The sequence below is a fragment of the Sphaerodactylus townsendi genome, linkage group LG14 (genome assembly GCF_021028975.2).
Source record: "Sphaerodactylus townsendi isolate TG3544 linkage group LG14, MPM_Stown_v2.3, whole genome shotgun sequence".
In the NCBI taxonomy this organism is placed as follows: domain Eukaryota; kingdom Metazoa; phylum Chordata; class Lepidosauria; order Squamata; family Sphaerodactylidae; genus Sphaerodactylus; species Sphaerodactylus townsendi.
In genome coordinates, this window is record NC_059438.1 from 44,501,323 (window position 1) to 44,524,778 (window position 23,456).

At 46.3% G+C, this 23,456-nt stretch overlaps 1 protein-coding gene across 6 annotated transcripts in view; it reads right to left on the bottom strand.

Annotated features, from left to right (window-relative positions):
* The window catches only part of SLC12A7 (solute carrier family 12 member 7), a 148,006-nt gene extending 125,126 nt beyond the window's left edge, over window positions 1-22,880 (bottom strand). For 3 of the 6 annotated variants that reach the window (XM_048515219.1, XM_048515216.1, XM_048515215.1), the window contains exon 1: window positions 22,525-22,878. In XM_048515219.1, the coding sequence (XP_048371176.1) occupies window positions 22,525-22,723 (199 nt within the window). In that variant the 5' untranslated portion in view covers window positions 22,724-22,878. Of the gene's footprint in view, window positions 1-358; window positions 679-22,524 lie in introns of those variants that run through there. The other 3 variants (XM_048515220.1, XM_048515221.1, XM_048515218.1) reach the window with 3 other exon arrangements.
* Between the last annotated feature and the right edge of the window lie 576 nt (window positions 22,881-23,456).

The following is a 23,456-nucleotide window of genomic DNA, read 5'->3' on the forward strand; positions in this document are numbered from 1 at the left end:
TTATATCACATTTAATTATTAAGTCTGTTTACAAGATTTACAAGATATAGTTTACTTAAACTATACTAAAGAACAGAATAAGAAATACTTAATCTGACTTATGTAACAGAGGGCTCTGATACTGCATCATCAAAATTAAATACATTGACATACATTGCAACCAAGTTCCAATGTGACAAACGGACTGAACTGTATGAAGTGAAGCACCTATGGTTAAAAACTATGAAGAAAAATCTCTGAATTTTCTATGGAAGATTCTGTGCCTTCCGTTGGTTTCCTCCATGCATTAGGAACAACTGGGACCTTGTAAAAACTTTTTCTTTTCTCTTTCTTTTTTACATTAAAAAATCAGACTCACCAGGGCTTGGGCCACTTTCTTCATAATCCCGTCCACTCATAATCAGAAGTCTGCCCCCTCCAATGTGAAAAGATGAAGCAGCAGAAAGCTGGCAGCTGCCTTCTCGTCCAGGACGAGCCTTCAAATCCTGCCTCTCAATAGTCGCTGTTTAATCCTGAAGCAAGTCATCAAGGCTTCATGCAGTTCAAAGCATGCATGTGACACCGAGCCCGGCTGCAGTGGCGGCAGCAGCTCTGAGACAGATTAAGCTGAGCGGGATGTACATCAGTGATCACACACACACCCTAACACACACACACACACGAAACCATCAAGACAGGGCCTGCATCTCTATCATCAAGTGTCGCCAGGTAGAAAGCTTTCAATTACCCCTGGAACTGACTTGCTTACTTATGCCAGCAGATGTCTCGTTTAAGAACGTGTCTATGAGCAGCCCCTGAATACTGGCATATTAGAGCAAACAGCAGAAACACAGTGCTGTTCAGTAAGCAAATGTAAGCAATTAAAATGCTTGGTCCAAGATAACATGGGGGAGGGGAAAGTGACCATCTGAAATGGGGCCGGATCCTGCAGTAAGTGGAACAAGGAGGCCCCTTCACCCCACCAGCAGAGGTTTGGCACCGCAGCCACCGACACACTGACCCCAGCTAAGAAAGTTAGAGGAGGTGGGGGGACACGGGGGAGCCTTCTGGCCAGAACTGGCTTCATGCTCAGAACTGGGGCCATGCCCCCCCCCCCCACAGCCGGGCACATCCCCCCTTCTGGTTGGAGGAGGGAACAGGGCATGACTGATGGCTCCTCCGTGCGCCTTCAAGCCACTGGCACTGACAAAGCTTGAAAAAGAGAGAGAGAGAGAGAGAGAGAGAGAGAGAGAGAGAGAGAGACGCACTTATATCCTCCAGGCAAAAAAAAAAGAGGGAGATGCTGCAGGTTTTTTGGAGCAATTTCTCATTTCTGGTTGGGAGGTGACAGACAAAGAAGGAGCAGAATGAGGTCCGGCCGCCTGACTCTCCTTCAGGCCCCTCAGCACGACCCAGTGGAGCCTGAAGGACTTGTGTCCGTTCCCTCCCTGGATGTCTCTTCCAGCAGGCATTTTTAGCTCAGAGTGAAGAGCCTGCCAGCCAGCTGCCCCGAGCACCCCAGCAGTTATTCAGCCTAACCTATCCTTTGAGGCTGTTTCAGGCCCAGGCTGGCTGGTTCCAGGACGGTGTCCGACACGCCCTGATGCAGTCTTCTTCCGAGGCCCACACGGAATATCCCACTCCAGGGATACTTAGTGAACACAGCATTGGGCTGCACACATGCATCTGTTCATGTGAGGTTTATGTGCACTTGTCTGCCAGAAGGTGAGTGAGCTGTGGGGGTGAGATATTGGATACGTTTATGAGGGGGCCTGACCTCAGAAACTTTGGAAAACCATGCATTAGCTGCAAGTTTCCTTCTAAAATGCTCTTTGTATTGCCAGTACATTTGGCATGAATTAATCCTGCCCCTCATTTTGCACACTCACATCAACACAAATTATATGAGTTTTGGGGAAAGGACGATACATTATGGCATTAATCTGATTCCACTCATATGCCAGCAGTGTTAACTGTACACTCAGAAGATAATGTAAGCATCATCATTTCTTAAGTACTGTTTTGACCAATTGTGTCCAAGTACCACTGAGACAGCTTATGCATTGTTATCTGGGGGCAAGCCTCGTTTTACACAGGGGAACAGAAATGAAAGTAAACACACACAGAACTGTTCATCTTGTCCTCCTGGCCCACCTAGTTCTACTGTCTGCTGGTCAGGGGTGGCAGGCAGCGCTGCCTGTTCAGCTACCTGGTGGCCGGCCTCATGGCCAAATCACCCATTTTCGAGGCAGAAAAGTCCTCACAAGTTGACCTTACATTTTACATGTGAAGTCATTTGCAAGGGAAAGATTACTGGACCATAAAGGGAATCGAGCCTTCTTTGAGATATAGCAACTTTAATTAACAACAACAACAACCTTTATTTGGCATTTAAAAATAGGTTCTAGAGCATTGCTAGATAATTTTTGAAATACAAATCAAGAGTACATTCAAAGCGCAGACAGGAAGACTGTATATAGCAGTATACATTACTTAGAAAGTTCTGTCACTTGAAAAAGAAATTTTGCTACTTTTTCCAAGAGCATGACATCTGTGTTGTTTAACAGAAGCTCCACAACAGAACAGTCAGAGTCACGTTCAGATTTGTCTAGGGCCAGCCTGGGAGAGAAATTCCTAATGCCCACATATCTCAGACAGTCAAGAATAGTGTGAGCAAGAGTCTCCACTTGGTTTTTACAGTGTGGACAAATCCAATCCTGGAGAGGGATGGATAAGTAGCGACCCTTTGTAATGGCCGATGGGAAGGTATTGGATCTGGCCCTTGTGATAATCCATCTCTGTTGGGGTTCAGTTAATAATTAGCAACTTTAATTCAACTTCTGTCTCTAGCTAGCAAATGTGTGAAAAGGATCTTATATTTCCACATATGGCTGTCCCTCCACACTTAAAATTAGGCTGTATAGTCATAGTACAAGAATGTGAAATGTCCTTAATTTTATGTGGGAAGCCTCATTTTTTTGATCACATTTTATATTAATTTCAGTTATCTTAAACCACAGCAAAAATCTGATAGGTCACAAGGGTGCACATTCTAGTTAAAAAATACTTTGACAAAACCTATTTCAATGATAAATAAACATTTTAATACTATAGTAACATTTGTATGTCTGCTTTTAAGACTTAGATTTACCCCCAGATCATGTATCTCCATTGCCACCATTTTGTCTTCAACATCATCCAAGCTATGGTTAAACATTGCCATCACAGAAACAGGCCATTTGTTTTAAAGTTCAAATAAAACAATTATTTTTAAAATTCTTTTAACATAACATTGAAATAACACATATAATGAAAGATTGCAACTATAGCTCAAACATTGCTTCTCCACACACACCCCTGTGGGCCTACTGTATAACATAGAGACAGAGTCATATTTTTCCACCAAGTAGCCTTCTGTGTCATTTTATGTACACATCAACCCTATGAAAAGGGTTAAGGCTCAGTGGCAAAGGTCACCCAGTTACCTTCCCAGCAAGATGGGAATCTGAACACAAATCTCTTTAATCCTACACCAACAGGGCTATTGTGATGATGAAACGGGGAAGGAAAGTGTTGTAAAATTATACAAGTTCCTCTCAACCTTCAGCATTCATTTTTTAAAAAATCTGTAGCCTTTTTCATTTTGCACAAAGCACAACTTCACAATGAAAAACAGCTGAGACTTTTTAACACTAAAGCATATACTAAACTCCCCTTTTTTTTAAAAAAAAAAGAGCCATCTAATGGCAGGTAGAGGTAGAAATGCCAGAAGGAAAACAGCGCCCAGGCAAACAGAAGCATCAAGCAGATAGTATATGCTTCCCACACATATGGCACAGTCTGACTGTGTGATCTTTCCAAGAACACTGTGACAATATTTGGACAAGACTGCACTTAAGCAGGGGAACATAAAGCAAAATTGATCAGGTGCTTGTAATGGGTAACATGCTCTAATAAAAGTTGCTTTGGTTTGGATGCCAAACTGAAGCCAGACCTTTGGGATCATTCACCAATTTATGCAGCAGTGGAAGTAAAAAGAACAACTTGCTCACAATTTTTAACTGAACATACAAAGCTTCCTTATACTGAGACCACTGGTCCTCCGAGCATATTTACAAAGTCTGGACTCCTAGGGGAAGAAACACAGCTTGATATAAACAGTTTTGAGCATAACTTAGTAGTTACAATAGCTGTACACCTTTAGGAGTGCAAAAATATCTAGAATGAGGCATTCTAAAACGCCATTTGCAATAATGAAGTACTTTCATGAGCTCTTCCTCAGTAGAATACTGTGACCATTAGGTACAGTAGTATCTCTCTGTGCTGTCACAACTGAAAGCAAAACTAAATTGTACGATATTCCAAACACAACATAGAATATTACTATAATTCTATGCACATGAACTTACATTTGGTAATTCAATGCCACATCAACGCAGCAACTTTCCCAGTTCCTAAAGCACTGAATACAGGACATGATCAGGTGTAGCATACAGAGAACCTTCTAAGCACCCTTAAATAGGTTAACTTCACACAGGTGGGTATTACCCAATTAAGGTCAGTATCTATGTTGTATGAGTTTGCAAACTCAGTCTTTTCTGTAAACAATTGCAAGACAGATGAATAAAGCAATACAACAACAACATAAGGTAACTTATTGGATGAAATTACAGAAAACAAGATAAGTCAAGCTCAATGTTTAAACCATTCACATATGAATCAAATCCATAGATCCATTTAGATTCCTCCCTTAGGAGTAATGTTTCAAAAACACAGACTGCAGTGGCAAACCTGGCTCTGATTAGGAAGGGCCACAGGTGCAGAATAACAGTTTCATGCCATCTGTGCACGAAAAAGGAGGAGGATCTCAAAAAACAAACAAACCCTCCCAAAGGTCCCCCACTCTTTGGGAGACAAACCATCAATTATTTCATTCATACCAAGTTGTATGGTTGTGGCCACCTGCCAGGACAGTGATTTACTAGTAAGACAGCACTATTTCCTTGTCTGTTCCTGTGTGCTGCTGACAGGTGCTAGTAAGGGTGTGGCCAGACAGACCAGAGTCCAGGCAGGCAGTGAGGCGCAGTCCAAAACAATCCAGAGTCAGGGCAGGCAGCAGGCAAAGGGATGATCAAGGCAGTCCAGAGTCAAGGCACAAGCAGGAGGTCGGGCAAGTAGGCTGAGAGCCATAGGTCAGAGGAGGACCAGGCATGTGGAGCTCACCTGGAAGTACACTCACTGCATCCAGGCAGAGCAAAACTCAAGGCAGGGTCCATATTGGGAGTTCCGGTTTCTGAGACTGGGATACTGCAAGGACTCGGTCTTCCTCAGGTCCAGAATGCCTCCATCTCATAGAGCAGTGGTGGCGAACCTTTGGCACTCCAGATGTTATGGACTACAATTCCCATCAACCCCTCAACTGGCCATGCTGGCAGGGGCTGATGGGAATTGTAGTCCATAACATCTGGAGTGCCAAAGGTTTGCCACCACTGTCATAGAGCCTTCTGCCATACATAGCAGCAATGTGTACACTTCTCCTTTTACTCTGTGTCTGTAGGCTCTGCCTCCTTTGCCTGCTGGCTTTCCAGCTGCACAGCATCAGGCTCTGCCTTGGCTTGGAGCTGGCTCAGCTGTCTGAATTTCCTTGTGAGGAGCCTGCTCTGGCTCCACCGTGTCTTCAGGCTCTGCAACAGAGTCCTCAGTGTCAAGGGACTGGCAAATGACACACTGTTCCATTCAAACCTCGTTTAAATTTTATCCCCAAACTTCAACAAGCAAGAGGATGCCAGAAAGAGCACTGATGGGCAAGATGGTGCCCTGTTCAAGACCACGAGTATTGAAAGTTTGCCTGGAAACAGTTCAGCAGCCAGTGCAGCTTTTTTGCTACTCGTGAGCCATGTTTCCATGCAGACACAGATACCAACCTGTGTTGTCAGCTGTCTGGGATGTTACTGCTGATCTCTATGCCCTTCAGATGCCCCTTTCCACACACTGAGCCTCTAACAAATGGGCAGGACCTGAACCTCTAGGCCTGCTGCCAATCCTGAGTGAAGTATTTGAAGAGGAACAATCAAGACTAGATGCCATCAAGCACAGACCAAATTTCAGTTTCCCTGAAAGAAATGCTGCTGGCAAAACAAGTAAAGCTGGTTAATGACCCACAGATGAATCTGCAGCAACAGAGTAGTACCTCCTACCTAAGAAATGTTTTTCTTTTAGAGATAGCACAACTCCATTCCCCCTGACCAGGATGGCAAAGGTTAACTCGATCTCAGAAGCTAAGCAGGATTAGCCCTGGTTAATATTTGGATGGGAGACCCAAGGAATTCCAGAGTCTCTATGCAGGCAAGGGCAAAAAGCACCTTGGTTAGTATCTTGCCTTGAAAAACCCTACAGTCGTGGTGGCAAACCTATGGCACTCCAGATGTTCATGGACTACAATCCCCATCAGCCCCTGTCAACATGGCCAATTGGCAATGCTGGCAGGGGCTGATGGGAATTGTAGTCCATGAACATCTGAAGTGCCATAGGTTCGTCACCACTGCCCTACAGGGTCACCATAAGTTGACAGCAACCTGACAGCACTTCTCACACACACACACACACACACACACCCCCACACACCCACCCACCCACACACCCAGAATTGGCTGACTCTCCACTCCCTGGATGGCACTATCACTAATTGTCTAGACCTATTTGTCTGAGATCAAAATGTCTTGGACCACTGACTTCCTCTGTGCTGTTGCTGCTTCTTCCCATTTTTGTTGGCTACTGTCACTCAAAACACTTGAGATGTCAAGGCTTCCTGATATATGTAAATAACTTTTCTTATTAAAAAAGACAGAAGGAATAGTATTTAATAGAACATCTGATGTCAATCATTATTCCATCTAGAATGGTGTGCCAGGTAATATGACTCAGCTGGTAAGGTCAGATCATTTGTAGATGAGGTCATTATCCAATTACCTTTGTTGTGTACAGGTTATTTCTAGCTGCCTTTGTCAAAATAAAGGTCAGAAGCGGTCCAGAATTAAATACTGCAACTGACAAAATACAGATATATAAATCAGCCACTGGCAGTGCCTTGCTAGTTGTCAAGGTTGCTACCCTTTTTTGTGTATCTAGGACTTGAACAGATGCACCAGATACCCAGTGGGCAAATCTCTTCTCATTACACATATCTGCATGTTGGGAAAAGATGTACTTAATTAATTTTTGCAAGCCACTCCAACGTTGAAGGCCCAGGAACCAGGCAACTGACCCAAAAGAATGGCTTCCTGGTTAAGTATAAGGTAGTCCTTTGGAAGACTCCCAAGCTGTCATAACGATATTCAGGCAAATGGCACATGAAACTTTATACCAAGAATACAACTTCGTTGGTCTTAAACAAGCCACTGGATTCAAACTTTTTAATCCATCTTGAAGATTACAAGCATCCCACATTTTCCACTCACTTTGAATCTTTTAAGCAATTCTTGCTGTTTTACTATTTAGATCTGTGAAAAGAATTACCATTTGGAACAGGTCATTTTTCGATTAATTCCAGTGAGTAATAACAATTTTATATTTTCATATACTCAGCCTTCACCTCTCATCCCAATGACAGGGATAATATTTAACTGCATCACAGAATTCCTGCGAAGGGCAAAGAAAGACTGTGAACTATTCTGCAACTAATAGATCTTTGAAAGTTAGAAGGGAGAAAAATCAACAAGAGAGTAACAAACTGAATGTGAGGCTGTTTCTGCACGGCGACGATGGGGGTTGGGTCGGCGTATGAACGGTCCCAGAAACAGCTGGGAAGACGACGACGCAGAGCGCCATTGCCCGGCCAACCTACCGTGGTCGTGGCCTGGGGACACGCCCCCCTTGCACTGCACGAGTGCTCCGGCGTGGCAGGGCAGGAGGGCGTGTCCCCAGGCCTCGGCGACGCACCGGACGGCCACGGCCACAGCAGGTAGAGGGCGGAAGGGGGCCATAATCCGCCTGTGCGGAAAGGGCCTGAGGGTTCTAAACCGTTTTAAGCACCTCTGATCAATTGGGCTATGCAGTGAAACAGCAAGTATCTGTGCCATTTCTCCCCATAGAGACGTTCAATGTATTGTCAAAGGCATGGCCATGCAGCCCGGAAGCCACACAGCACTCCAATGCAAGAGACAAGTCACAACATTTTGTGGTGCAAAACTGAATGCCACGTAACAAATATAAGCACGGTAAAATTGTTGCAGATTAGTTTGGGATAAATATACAAACTTTGCTTCCCTTATTATTTGAAAAGTGCAATCCTGGGGGGAGGGTAGCTGCATGGCACCCGGGGGTGACACAACCATGGCGCAGGTGAGGCACCTCCTAAGGGGCTAGATGCCCCAGAGCCACCACCTGGGACAGCCCTGAAAAAAGCAATGGGGGGAGGAGGAACATCACAGGAGCACTGGCGTAGAGGGGAAGGGGCTGAAGCAGTGACCCAAAAGGCAACCAGCAACCAGCAGAGGGGAGGAGGAATGGGGAAGAAGCCAACCCAGGGAGGTGTTACCATACTGCTCTGCCATAGCACGGGCGAAGGGCTTCTCAGGTACTCCTGCCCACTTGCCGGCCTAAAAAGGTGATGTTGGCGTTGCAGAGATGGGAAGCCCTTGGGGAACAGAGAGGCGGGATTAGGCAAGGGAGGGTTGAGGGAGAGGCCGCCCCTATCATCACTAGAGGGGGCTGCCTAGGGTGGAGGAGGGGGGGCATTAATCCTGGTTGATGGGGAAACACTTCACTGTGAAATTGACACCTCTGGACAGGTCAAGGCAGCAGTGGGAAGGAAGGAGGGAGCCGAGGCAGCAATGGCAGGGCAGAACCTCCAAGGCCACTTTGCATAGGTGCAGGCAACACAACAGCTCAGCCCTACAGGGTGGCCAGAAATTGAGCCCTGGGCTGCCAAAGGGAAGCACCTCCGACCACATGATGGGGTAGTGTCCACAGCCAGCATCCATTGAGGGGTCACTGTCCTCCCTGGGTGCCACAGCCCTAGCTGTGCTGGTTCCCCTGTGTTGCGCTCCTGAACCAGTCTCCATTGCTGGCATAAATGCCCTTTATAACCGTGCAAGTGGCATTTGCGTCAATTGTCAGTCCCCCGCTCAGACAATAAAACGTTTGTAGGTTTTCCAGGATTTTATTGAAGACATATGAGAGACAAAAGAAGATAGTTCTGGTGAAAAGGTGCCAAGTAGTTGGCAATATGGATAGCATACAATACGGATACCCACCCCCACATGGGAACAGAGAAAGGCAGAAGTGTCCAGCCTGCAGGCCCTTCACAGCCGCAGAACCCCAAGGCCAGCACTGTTGATAGAAAGGCACCTGCCAAAGCGAAAGCACTCCCAGACATTTCCCCCTCCCAACAAGAGCATCCTGACATCAATGCAGCATCACACCCCCTCCACAAAACCTTCGTCCCCCAGCAGATTGCACTGTAAGTTGAACAGTTGTTAAATAAGGAAAAGTGACATCCAGAATCAGTGACACAACGTCCCCCTCAAAAGGATTTTTAAGTCATAACACTGCCAGCAGAAATTTGTTCCTTAGCCTATGAATTCCACAGCCTCATCACAGATTCTGTACAGAGACTTAAAGCTAGGCAAAAATCACCCCTCCCCTCCACTGGAAACTTTTTTTGCTTGTGGATGTAAGTGTTTAGAGAGTCACTGCAAAATGAAGAGAGTTCACAGAAAACAGCCAGTTTTATCAAGTGTATAAGAGGATATTCTGAAGCTTTCAGATATCTAGAAATTGAAAACAGGGCAAGAATAAAATGGGAAACACCATTCTCAGCTCTTGAGGGCGGGAGTCCCACAGTCAGGTGGGTGGGTAGCTAGCTGGCTGAAAGAAAGAAAGAAAGAAAGAAAGAAAGAAAGAAAGAAAGAAAGAAAGAAAGAAAGAAAGAAAGAAAGAAAGAAAGAAAGAAGGTGCAAAGGTGTGGTTGAGTGCATTGTATTGCGGGTGGAGCCTCCCTGTGCAGTCTGTGCAGTCTTAATGGCCTCCCTGTGCAGTCTGACATAGGAGGGACGCCATTGAAATTCACAAACACCAGGACAACTTCAATAAGAAAGAAGAGACTTTGAAGATTAGCAGGGCCTGGCTCCCAGTACTTAAAAAATGGACTGATAACCCCACCCGCAATACAATGCACTCAACCACACCTTTGCATAGCAAGTTCCACCCAAACAGTTAATGATTGGTTCGCCACCCTGGGACATGGACAATATACCACACTAAACTTTCCCTTCTCACTTAGACACAGTGAGAAACAGACTTTTCTCTGTGATACACCTCTGAAGTTGCCAGCCACAGATGCAGGCGAAACGTTAGGAACAAAATCCACCAGACCACGGCCACACAGCCCGGAAAACCCACAAGAACCAGCTGAATCCAGCCGTGAAAGCCTTTCGACAGTACTGCTGATTATTGACTTCTTCTGGCAGATTACTCCAGATTGTGGAGTACATTTCATTCAGGTGTCTACAGGAACATTATGCCCACTTGGATTTTTAACACTTAAAATAGTAGTTGGGGAAAAGAAAAAAAAGAAACTGCCCACATTAAAGATCTGCAGATTTCTCTAAACTTACAGCAGTTCCCAATAGAACAAACAACAAACATCTGAAGGATGTCTTAAAAGAGACAGCAGCAGACCAGGTGAAATGCCTGTCATGGGCCCTCCCCTGGAGAGCAACGTGGGGATGAGCAGAGCCCCGCAAGGGCTGGCCTTGGAGCAGCCAGGGGCCCTGAAAGCTTTACAGGGTGAACAGCAGCCAGGTCAAAACTCAGAGTCAGAAGTGCCTGCAGTAGCAGGCTGTGCATCCAGCCCTGCTCCAGCTGCAGAGACTCAAGAACCCAGCTCACCTGAGCCCACGTGTCAGGCAAAGGCAGAGACAGAGAGAGTTGTTGTGTATTAAACTAAGAAGGGCGTGCCTGCGAACTCAGAGGAGGAACCTTCTGCAGAAGCGGGAAGCAGAGCCTTCACAGGATGAAGACTAACATACTGGAAGAGCCAACATCAAGCAGGTTCACAGCATATCCCGGCCTGGACGCAACGTGACTGCTGCAACGCTTCCTCTCGCTTGTGGATTCTGTCCATTCTGACCCTCGGACTGGACTTCTGATGCTGAAACCTGACTCTCGGACTGGACTCAGCTCTCTGCTGTAACCTGATATCTCTGCCTGGCAGTTCAAGCCGGGACAATACCTTTGACAAGGAAGGCTCAATGGGTTATCAGAATTATTGTATTTTATCAGATTGATATAGTTAGGCCTGCAAATTGAATTTGCTCTCCTCCTTTCATAAGTACTCCTTTCTTCTTGTTCTAACAGGACCAAATACCTAACAGCTCTGGCAAAACTACCCTAGAATTATGCAACCATTCTGGTGACATTACTCCAAGGCTCAGTCGTCTAACATTTGTAGCCATCAGAGCCTTTTAAATGTTTGTTAGAATAAACAGGCCCAGTCCAAACTTGCTCTGTGGTATACTGCAGAGCTGTGGAGGATGAATCGGGAGCTTCGATGGCTAGAGTGCATTGGGCAGCATATTTGTGACAAAAGTACAAGAACATTATAAAATATATTTATGAAATCCTACAAGGTGGCAATGAAGGCTGCTAAAAAGTCTACTGTCCGACCTCCTTTGCATCCACTAGCTCTCATTCAGCACAATTATCTAGGGTAATTCGATCCTTAACATCCCTTTCCCAGGGATTTACCTATTATCTAGGAGAATTTTGCAAGCTTTTTTGCAGATAAAGTCTTGTCACTCCACTAGGATTGCCTCACTAATGGTAATAAAGTAAGGGAACTGGAGGTCCCTTGGCTGTCTTCAGATCCTATTAAACGTATATATTCTGTTAAAGAAATATTTAAATATGAGAATGAACCGGGGGGGGGGGGGGGGGGGTTTAAATCTGTCAGCAGGTTAGCCAAGCTGAGCACAGGAAGCCAGTCTCTGTGCTCAACTTCCTGCTAGGAGGAGTGGGGTTACTGGATTACAAGAAACAGGAACAAATTTCCCACCTCCAGCAAAACAACGAGACACCACTCGTTTTGTGTTGAAAGAATACACACCACCCGTTTTGTATTTTCTTTTTCATGGAGCAGCATCATGGCGGCTGCCTGATTCAAGTGGGGAGGCAACTCAGGTCAAATCCTGCATTTATGGCACCATCAGGGGGTGGGTGACGTCAGACTGGCAGCGGCTTCCCAGGCCTCAGGGAAACACCTACTGGTAGTTCCTTTTTAACTGGAAATGCTTCTGACTGGAGCTGGGACCTCCTGCGCGTGTGGAGGGTGTTATGCGGAGATCAAGTAGTCGATCCTTCAATTCCCAACCTGTCATCTCAAATGATGTAAAAGCTACATCATGTGGTGCTTCTGTTCATCTGTTTCAACTCTCAAATATTTGTTTGCCAAATCAGGAACTAAGGTTGTAACTCTTGCATTACAAGTCATCACTGTAAGTCGTTCAAGAGAACCATCCCTACAAGTAAAGGCATTCAGGGCTATTTAGTTGGGGGAAGCGGTGTGTGACTTACAGGCATGCTTGTAGAATTAATGTTAAAAGTTGAAAGGGTCCCCCCCCCCCCCTGTTTTTCCTACTACTAGGATTACTGAATAAAAGTAACAGATTCAGAACAAAAGAAAGTGCTTCTTCACAAGAACCACTTTTGGAATCTGCTGCACCAAGAATACCACTGGCTTAGCTGGCTTTATAAGAAGATTCAGACAAATTAATGGAGCACAGAAAGCTGTTTATGGTTCTGTTGGCCACGATGGCTAAATATAATGTCCATGTTAAAGAAAGTACAAGACTTGCAGAAGACCTCTCCTTTTCCCATTCCCACTATTTTCTCCTTCCTGTCCCTGAAAACCCCCTCCTCTTCCGGCTTCCTTCTCTCCTTCCCACTTTCCTGCCAATCCACCTTTGCCTGCTCCCCTCCCCTGCCAGCCTCCCTCAGAAAGCTTTGGCCCGATCTAACAGGGCTTGGCTCTTACTGCATTGATATTCCCACTCTATCCTGAGCACTTTAGACGCGTAGTAGTAACCTCAGTACTCAATAATAGTTCAGCTTACTCACAGTAACAATTAGTGAACTACAAGTGGGGGCTAGTGAAATTCCCAGGGAAGAATCCTGCCTCCCTCCCCACTAAGAGAACCAGGTAAAACAAGCCCAGGAGAGTTCTCTGGAGAAAAACTGTGTGGCAGGAGTGCCTCCTCGAGTGTAAGCAGAGAAACACAAGCAGACCCCACTACAGGTCCCCTGCACAGTGGAAAGCCCCAAGGCAATCATTCAATGTCGAATGGGCCAATGGTTTTTTAAAAAATCAGTGGAATTTAAACCCCCTGTGGTTTTTTTGTTTTTGAGTTTTCTGCAAACGTAGGGAGTACCCCAAGTTTAAAGAAACATGTTGGGGGACAGTGTGCTGCCTATCTGCAGATTTAGCTACCTGTAGGCAGGTGGCACAATGGGCATTGGATATATAGATTCACACACAATGCTTGAAAATGTTCTGGCTGACATGCACAATTTGCAAGTGACTGTGGACACACATAGAAAACCTCATCCTATTACACCCATGAGGGTTTCTCCACCACACCCAGGCAGAGGCATAGCTAGGCCAGAGTGCGCCCGGTGCACGCTCTGTGTTTTCTGCCCCCCCGGTGGCACCCTACCCCCCCCCCCCGCTCCCACCTCCACACTTACCTTACTTCAGCCTGGAAAAGTGGCCTGTTCCCTTCAGGCTGAAAACAGCCTGGTGGTCTCCTGGGAAATGTAGTTCCCGCCAGGCCATTTTCAGCCTGAAGAAAACAGGCCACTTCTCCAGTCTGAACTGTTTTAATATGGTAAGTGTGGGGGCAGGGAGGGTGTCGCGGGGGATCAGGTGAGTGGGGTTTCACGGGGGAGCAATTTTCCTTCCCCGGACATGCACCCAGTGCAATGCGCACCCCCCGGCCCCCTGGTAGCTTTGCCTCTGCACCCAGGCTACAGGGAGATGTAGTGTTAGTCAGCAGGCAGAGACAGACTTTTTCTCATATACGGTCAATTCTGACTCATCAATCAGGAGTTGAGTGTGGAATCTTTCAATACTGTCTCCAAAAACTCAAACAAGGCAAACTATTATTCTTATATACAGCAAAACAACATAGGAGTCCAAGAGCACCTTAAAATCTAACAAAGGCTATTCCAGCATAAAGTTCAATAAGTAAGAACTCACTTGAAACGTATGAAGTGTCCATTCTTTAGATAATTATATTTATAGTACAAGCTGCAAACAGAACCACAGGGATGGAGGTGTTACAAAGTGAGGCCAGTTTAAAACAACATCCACTCAATCCATTCTCAACAATTAAGAGAAAGGATTAACATCATATCAGACCATCTGATTGATCATGTGTAGCATCTTGAACAAGTTTATCAATGTGCTGCTTTCTGTTGCCCCTGGTTTCCACAAACAAGACCTGCAAGACACTCCCTCCCGGCTTCACGGGGTTTTTATATAATTGTCAACATATGTTAAGTTCTCCTCTCCCTCAACGAGGAAATATTAAAATATAAATCAAGCATAAGCCACAGAGGATTCAAAAAGGAGAGCCACCCGGTGTGTGTGGTGTAGCAGATTGAGTATCAGACTACGATCTTGGAGATGCATGTTTGAATCCCCACTCTCACTGTGAAAGTGTCAGATCCCCAATGATTGAAACAACACCTTGTAGAGAACAGAGGTTTATTCATCCTGAGGACAGCTTGGAAAAGCCAGAATTGGCTTTTCCCGCGCATACAGCAGTACTATCTGTGAGGATTACACCCTCCCCCCATGTGAGCCGTACAAGAAAATATGCAGACAGTATGATAAGAGCACTAATCCGTTGGAGCTGGCCTTGACCAGCACCTGGCGGTAGAAACAGTCAGTGTCACACAGTGCACCCATAGTAGCTTCCCATCCCCCCAAAGCCCAGAAAGCTAAAGCAGCTCCCAGCTCCCACTAGGCATCCTGACAGAAAGCTTGATGGATTACTTTTGGCCAATCACACATGCTCAGTTTAACCTGCCTCATGGAACTGGTATAAACAGAAAAGTGAATAATATAAGTTACTTTGGGTCTCTATTGGGGAGAAAAATGGGGTATAACGAATTAGATAAAAATAAAATGGAAAATGTTCTTGTTCTTCCAAATATCCATTGCGACACTGTTTCATTGTTCAGCTGCCAATTCCAAAAGCAGAGAGAGGAATTCTTGATAACAGTGCTTCCCACATAACTGGCCATTGTCACAGGAAGGAAACAGGAGGATGAACAGAAAGGATACAAAGATGGAGAGGAGACAAAACAGAGAAAGAATTATTAGGAAGGAAACGAAATAAAGAAGTACAGGTAGCACTGATGTACACAGATGAGAGAGACGACCAAATAAAACATGCAAGGATGGACTGTGGTTATTGCAGAAAAGAAGAGCCTCTGTCTCTAATTCTTTCAATTTCCTGGGAACATTGGTGGCATTCTGCAGAAGATTCGGCAGGGGCAGGGCGGGGCGGGGCATAACCAGACATAATGACAGCAGACACAGGTATGTAAACCTCTCCCCATTCTGTTCCTTCGTTTCAGTACTTTTCTCCTCAGCTGACTTCTGATACCTGCAGCGAGCCTGGCCAGGAGAACAGCACTGGAAATAAAAGGTGGACAGGAGAGACGTGTGCACGGGGAGGGGCTTACCCTCATCGATATGTCCCTTTTGCTCTAGAGGCGGAGCGAGGGGAGACTGCACCTGGGGCGCACACGCACCCTGCGCCCCTGCCACACCCCCTTGATGGTGTGAACACGTCTCCGTCACTACTCCGCCGTGGGCACTACGCCACTGTTTTGCTTCACAAAATCATATTCACTTCTCGTTCCATGCACAACTAGGCAGACCCCAATTTAAACAGATACGTGCACTTCCAGGATATCATTCAAGCCAAACATGCGTATTTCCAGGTTGTTCAAAACAATACTGAACCATCAGCTTGCATTAATCCTTGAAACGATTCAAGAGCAACAGTTCCATGAAATAATGTTTACTAAAATATTGCTAATAAATATTCACCGAGAGCCATGGGTCTTAAAACTGAGGCAGAGGCAACGAGCTCCTCTTCCAAGCCTGAGGTTCAAACAGATTGGGCTGGGAGAGGGAGGCTGAATTTCCTCCACCTGTTGTGCACTCAGTGCAACCCTGCAGGCATCAAGGTACCTCCAGGTTTCCTTCAACTGGCAGGAAAGGGGAGCGGAGTGGGTGGGGGGTAGGGTGTTAAATACATGTACACACACACACAACTATAGTATGACTTCATAGAACGGAGATTTTATGAAGCTGCTACTTACACTTTTTTTAAAGGGGGAGAGATTGGGAAATGTTCACAGACAATCACATCCATTTTGGTCACAAGTCAAGTATACAAAGCAACAAGGCTGAGGCAAGTGTTAGATTTAACTACTGTTTGAATAACTGGCTGAAATTCAAAGTTACAAAAACATCAGAAGAGTGTGGAAGGCGGCTCGGTCATTATTGTTTCTCTGCTAACTGGAGCCAGCAAAGATTCCCAATTAAGAACTGGGTAGGGCGGAAATCACATGGGGTTGGGCTGCAGATGTCTCTGCCATCCATCCATCCATCCTTGTCTTTCCTTCTCTGACAAAAGCAGAGTTCCACACTTTATAGAAAAAGCATTCCGAAGTGCTTAACAGTTCTTTTCAAGATAATTTAGTTTTTTTCAGAAATGCAAATGTTGTATTACAGTGAAATTTCTTTGTTAAGCAAATATTCTGTGTGTTTTTATCCAGCATTAGTGTCTAACCATGATCCTCAGTGAAAGGAAGGAGAGAGGTGCACGTATGAAACTAAAAACCAGGTTGACGCACATTATTCTTTACTCAAAGTTATATGTGTTTAGCTCTGGTGTTCTTTCCAAAGTTTAACTGTAGACTTATTTTAAGCCAATAGATGTTTGCAAGCAACAAATGCCTCTCAAATTATCAACAGGTGTGGCATTAACAATAACTCACATTAGATGAATCCCCAGCCTGGGATCAATGAGGCTGGGGTGGATGTGAATGCCCTCTCCACAAAGGAGAACCACTAGGTTGGCAAGTAGCTTCAAGAACACTCGCCACCGTGCAGAGACCCAACAGCATTGCCTTGTACTGAAAGTGTTGGTTGTTGTCGCGGAACCTCAAGTACCTCCAATCAGTGGCGTTGCTACCTATGGGCAAGGTGGGCAGTTGCCCAGGGCACCCCCTTGTGGTGGGCACCAAAAATGCAGGTTCGTTTGTGGTTTTTTGGTATTTTCAGTGTTTTTCCATTTTTGGACTGCAGGGGGCGCAGTTTTTAGTCTAGCAGCACCAGAATTTCAGGGATTTTTCAGGAGACTCTCCTGATCATATCACCCAGGTTTGGTGAGGTTTGGTTTAGGGAGTCCAAAGTTATGGACTCCCAAAGGGAGTGCTTCCATCCCCCATTGTTTCCAATGGGAGCTAATAGGACAGTGGTGGCGAACCTTTGGCACTCCAGATGTTATGGACTACAATTCCCATTAGCCCCTGCCAGCATGGCCAAGGGGCTGATGGGAATTGTAATCCATAACATCTGGAGTGCCAAAGGTTCGCCACCACGGTAATAGGAGATGGGGGCTACACCTTTGAGGGTCCATAACTTTGAACCCCCTGAACCAAACTTCACCAAACCTGGGTGGTATCATCAGTAGGGTCTCATGAAGCTACTCTGAAATTTTGGTGCTGCTATCATAATAATTGCATCCCTGACAGCAGGCACCCCCTAAATTTCCCCAAATTCTCCTTTTAAATCCACCCCCTTCCTGCCAATGCTTGTTTTCTTTCTCTCTTTTATTCTCTCAATGCCTAATAAAAGTTGTTGTTGTTGTTGTTGTTGTTATTATTATTATTAAATCCACCCCCTTCAGTATGGATTTAAAGGGAGAATCTGAGGTCCCCTGTTTAAACATAGAAAGTGATGCTGTTTCAGGGTGGGGGAGAATCCACCCCAAAATAGCATCACTTTCAATGTTGTTTAAACTGGAGACCCTAAAATCCAGCTGCAAATTGCATTGAAAGTGGCTTGAAAATGCATTATTCTGCTGAAGTGAGAAAGTGCCAACTTTGGCCCCACTTCCAAAAACACCTTTAGAAGGTGATTTTTTTTGGTATCAGTTCAGTAAAGCATACTCAGGACCTGCATAGGCCTCTAGGGAAAGTGGACAAAAAAGAAGGAAAGTCTACATTTAACTTTAACATATGCCGATCTTAAGAGGGATACGCTTGGAAAGACAGCACCCTTTACCTTGTAGTAAAGGTGGTGTATTTGCCTGGGGTTATTTTTCGTGGAAGTATTTATACCCCATATTTTGGCCTTTAAGGTTAACCAGCGTTCAGAAATGTCATCAAGAAAAGAGTGGACTGTGTTAAGACATTAGCATTGAAATCAAATTTTTGTCTGATTCTGAGTGATAGTATCAGAGTATGTTTATCTGCTTCTGATTAAGTAGATTTAATATTTACACATTGATTTGTACTGTTAAAATATTGTACCACCATGAGTCCTCCAGAATAGCTTGCAATACAAACACATCCCACAAATTGCATGCAGAACGATGACCCTTGTCCCTTGAACCAGTAGATCCAACAGTCTTCTTGTTTTCAGTGCAACCCACCCTGACCATCTTGGTGCTGCTGTCTTGTGGCTGGTTCTCAGAGAGAGGGGGCACTCCAGCCTCCTCCTTGGTGATTTTTTTTAAGCTGAGAGAGGATCCCTCTCTTGGCTTAAAAAAAAAGCTCTGAGGCTGGAGCATCCCTCTGTCAGCTTCCCTTCATCCCCAGCACACCTCCCTGCCCATGGATCACAGGGTTAGTGTTAGTGTCACATGGGAAAACAAATGAAAGCCATTCGGAAGTTCCTTTTGGGGTCCTTTTATTTTATTTTAATATTTTTTCTCAGCAGTAATAAAACATTTTGAAAGCATTTTGAAAATGTCAAAAAAAAATATTTCCACTGTGTGGCATGAACCATTCCTGTGTTCAGATTTGTGAGCTGGGGCATGTTCTATAATGTGATGGTGACTTTGAAATGACCTGGTGGAAAAAAAACATTGTTTGGTCATGGTGGGGGAGGGTGGCCGCCCATGGGGGGGGCATCAAACTCAGACTGCTTGTTGGGCTTGCGGATCAGTGCTTACTGACAGCAAGGATGTTTCACCATATTGAAGACAGACTAGAGCAAGTGTTTAATCTAATTAGCAATTCGTAGCAACTGTAAGCAAAATAATGCAGAAGGAGGTTCCTCTTCCCACACCTCACCCTAAACCAATAACACAGGAAGATCTGGCACAAACACCTGATATTTGCTTCTTCCCAAAGCAGCATTGAACAAAAGAAATGTTCCACTGTGAACTTTCCTGTTAAATCTCTCAGTGCCAACTAACGGGATACTTTGCTGCACTCCTGTTATTCAGGTTCCTAATAGAATGGACAGTTACACATACATACACTAGAAGCAGTAAGATGCTGCTGTAATTCAGTTACATTTTATGAGGCTTGTGTTACCAGAAACTGCTCTTAGATCCCGCCTCCAGCAAACAGTCTTTCTATTAGCTCTGTCATACAATTGCTTCCAGTTGCACATTTCTGGCTTTTCCCCAATTGACTTTTCAAGAAAGGCCAACTAAACATTACACATATATCAAAATTATACAGATGCTCCTTTGAAAGTTCTCTCACTAACTCGTAGCTTCCATTTGGTACATCCATCACTGCAATGTAGCGGGGTGAATTATATATCACTAGCAGGGCACCCGTACTTCGCTACGCATATTTCATCACAGGCTCTCTATGAATTTCGGGGTGACATTCAACATACTTCTTTACAGCCTGTTTGTGAACTTTGGGGTGACAAGCAGCATATTTCCTCAGTCTGTCTGTGGACTGATGGGTTTGTTTTCGCATATTTTGCAGCAGCTTCCTGTAGTTGTCTTTTTCTAATGCAATGTGTTATTGCTCTCTTTCACCTGGTGGGCTCCAAAAGACGTCATGTGGAAGTAGCCGTTGTATTTTCGGGATGCAGAAAGGAAGTGTTCTGCCATTGGATGCTGATGAGTGAGAAGGCTGTGAAGAGTTTCAGGGCAGGGTTGAAGGGCAAGGGAGCTGGACTGTACCACCCCTGCAGCACATTCCTGGGGACTCATCCCACCACTTCAGAGCACGACACCAAGCACAGGGTGATCGGAGGCCGAGAGCAGTAAACTTGTCTCCACAGTAATCAATCTGATGTCCATATGCAAAACCCGACAAATGTTTAGTAGTCCAAGGTGATAGTGTGGTTTGTCATCTTTTTTATTGTATTTGGCTGTAGCGGTGTTGTTAACGTGACGGTGGGTGGAGGAGTACTTTTCACAGCCTGTCTGTTAACTTCGGGGTGACATTCAGCATACTTTTTTGCAGCCTGTTTGTTGAAGCTGCTAGTGTTCAACTGTCACCCCTAGACATGCAGCATGTCTATGGGCTGAGGGGCTGGTTTGCCCTTAGAATGTTCGTGCAGATGGCCAGAGATGAACAGTTAAAACAGTAAATGTGTAATAATTCATGTAAAACTGAATATTTTGAAAAATCCTTTCTTAGTGAGCACCTAAACCACATAATGAACCGGTGTGACAAATTTCAACTTTGTAGGTTCGGTGGTTTTTTAGTTCTTTTGATGAGTCAGTCAGTGAGACAGTCAGTGGTATTTTGCATTTATAGATATAGATTACAACATATAAGGGGATTTTATTATGTATATTTTAATTCATTTGCTGCCTTGGTGGTCATCATGATTTTACATTTGGCAAAAATTAATAAATAAATTCTGTGAACTACTCACTACAAAGCTCCCAGTTCAACATCTGCCTTGGCCCTGAATTCAGGACATAACAGAAAGAAAATCTGAGTTTCTCTCCCTACTCCCATCCCAATATGAGAACCATACAATGGACCTGCCTCACACAGCTCTAACAACAAGAAGAGATCATGTATGTGAAGTATCTTAATAGAAATACTATTACTATGGCATGTAAACATACATTCACCTGTGAGGTACCATTACAATCTGAAATGACAGGTATCTATCCAACTTTTTCCTAGCAGACACTATGAATGTCTCCCCCAAGCCATGCTTTTGTGAACTACTTATTCACTAATTTTCTCCAGCCTATTATTTATTCAGACAAATCATATCCAATCCTGTCCTCCAATTTTACCATCTGGAGGAAGCCAAACATTCATTAAAATTACACATCTTGGTTTATCCCCTGACATCCACATGCATTTTTGTGCCTTTAGTTTTCACTGGGGGGGAGGGGGGGATGGTTCCTGTTTTGTTTGAGAACAGTTTTGTGTGTAAAGTGCCACCAAATTGCTTCCAACTTATGGCAACCCTGTGAATTAATGACTTTTGAAAGTCCTATGTTAATAGCCTTGCTCAGGTCTTGCGAGCGGTTTCCTTTATTGAATCAATCCATCTCATGTTGAGTCTCCTGCTGCCTTCAAGTGTGCCTGGCGTTATTGTCTCATCCAGTGAGTCTTGCCTTCCCATAAAGTGGCCATCTTCTTATGGAAATCAATTTTGCGTTGAATTTCCTCATGAGTAACATTTCTGTCTTTCTGCTTAGGCCCACCCCTCCGCTACACCCCTCCAGCCCACTTTTGGAGGACTGGGGCGTGATCCCGGTCAGACTCCTCGCTCTCCTCCCTGCCCTGAAGATGAGTGGTTTCATTATTAATTTTTAATGGTACTAAAATACCAAAATGTCAATAGGCTGCTGTTATGATGGGTCAAGCAAGTTCTCTGACTCCCCAGCTTTCATTTTAAAAACAGTTAAGTCTTCAGCGGAGCCTCTTCCCTCAGGGAGACGCCAGGAACTGGCACGTGAGGAAAAGGGATGCTTTGTTTGTTTGTTTAAAGCTGGGAATCCAGGAAACCTGCCTGACCTCTCATGACAGCAGCAGCAGCAGCAGCAGCAGCAGGCCGGTATTTTAGTGCTGCGCTTTGAACAAATTATGTAGATATCAGCATTGAGATAAGAAGCCTGCACCCAAATGGGGTGGAGGCGTGACTCCGCCAACGATGCCGCCGTGGCCACCACAGACCCCCCCCCCACCCCCACCCCCACCCCGGCGGTCCTGGAAGGAGCCTGCGGAAGAGGCAGCCTGGAGGACAGACCGGCTCCCGGGAAACCCGCGGGGAAACGGAGCGCGCGGGAAAGGGACCTGGGGGGGCTGTGGGCGGGGCTCCTCTACCTGTCTACAGAAACAGACACGCCCCCAGGGCCAGAGACGCGCCGGACCCGCGTCCCCCTCGGCCACGTGGGGGGAAAGGCGCCCCTCCCGCCCCGCCTCGCGGGGGCGCTCCCGGGCTCCGTCGGGAGGGCGGCGGACTCAGCTGCGGCTGCCGCCCAGGTGGCCCTCCTCTCCCCCACCCCGGCGACTCACCTGCGGCTGCGGGCGGGGTCTGCTGCGTGGGGGGCCGCCTGCGGGCGCCGCCGCCGCCTCCTGCAGTTGAGGGCCGGCCGGGGGAGCGGCTGTGGGGGTCTCCCGGAGGCTCCTGTGCTGGCGGCTCCCGCGGGGCCCCCTCCTCCGCCGCCTCCTGCTGCTGCGCCTCCACCGGCACCACCGTGAAGCTGGTGGGCATCGCGGCGGCGGCGGCGGCGACCGACCCCCCGCCCTCCTTCCCTCCCGCCCTCCGGTGGCGGCCGGCAGCGAGAAGAAGAAGAAGAGCAACAGGAGGGCGGGCGAGCGGGCGGCCCTTTCGCTTTCCTTCCCCGCCTCCTCTCCACAGCCAACCAGCCCGGCGGCGGCGCCTCCTCACGTGAGGGAAGCCTCAAAAGGGAAGGCGGGAAGGGAGAGAAGCGCCGCCGCCCGCCCCGCCGGTCTCACCCCCCCCCCTTTCCCTTCACGACAGCCCTGGCATGCAGGCAGGCAGGCAGGCAGGCAGGCGACGATGAAGGGGGGTCGGGGGTCGCGGATGGCTTGAGAACGCCGCTATGCCCCTCCCCCCGCCCCAGGGTGGGGGCCGGCGGAGAAGAAGGGCCTGGATCTATTACCCCCCCCCCCCACCCTTGCCAAGGCGCCTTCCAGACTCCTTTTCCCATCCTCTGCCCACAACAGACACCTTGTGAGGTCGATGGCGCTGAGGGAGTTCTGAGAAAACTGTGACTGGCCCAAGGTCACCCAGTAGGCTTCATGGGCAGGAAAGAAATCCAGTTCACCAGATGAGAGTCTGCCGCTCTTAACTACTATGCCACCCTGGCTACACATTGGTGTAGCTGTCAGAGTGTCAGATTACTCGAGTCTGCAAGACCTAGATTCTAATTCCTGACTTGCCACAGATGCTTGCTGGGTGATCGGTCACACTCACTCAGCCT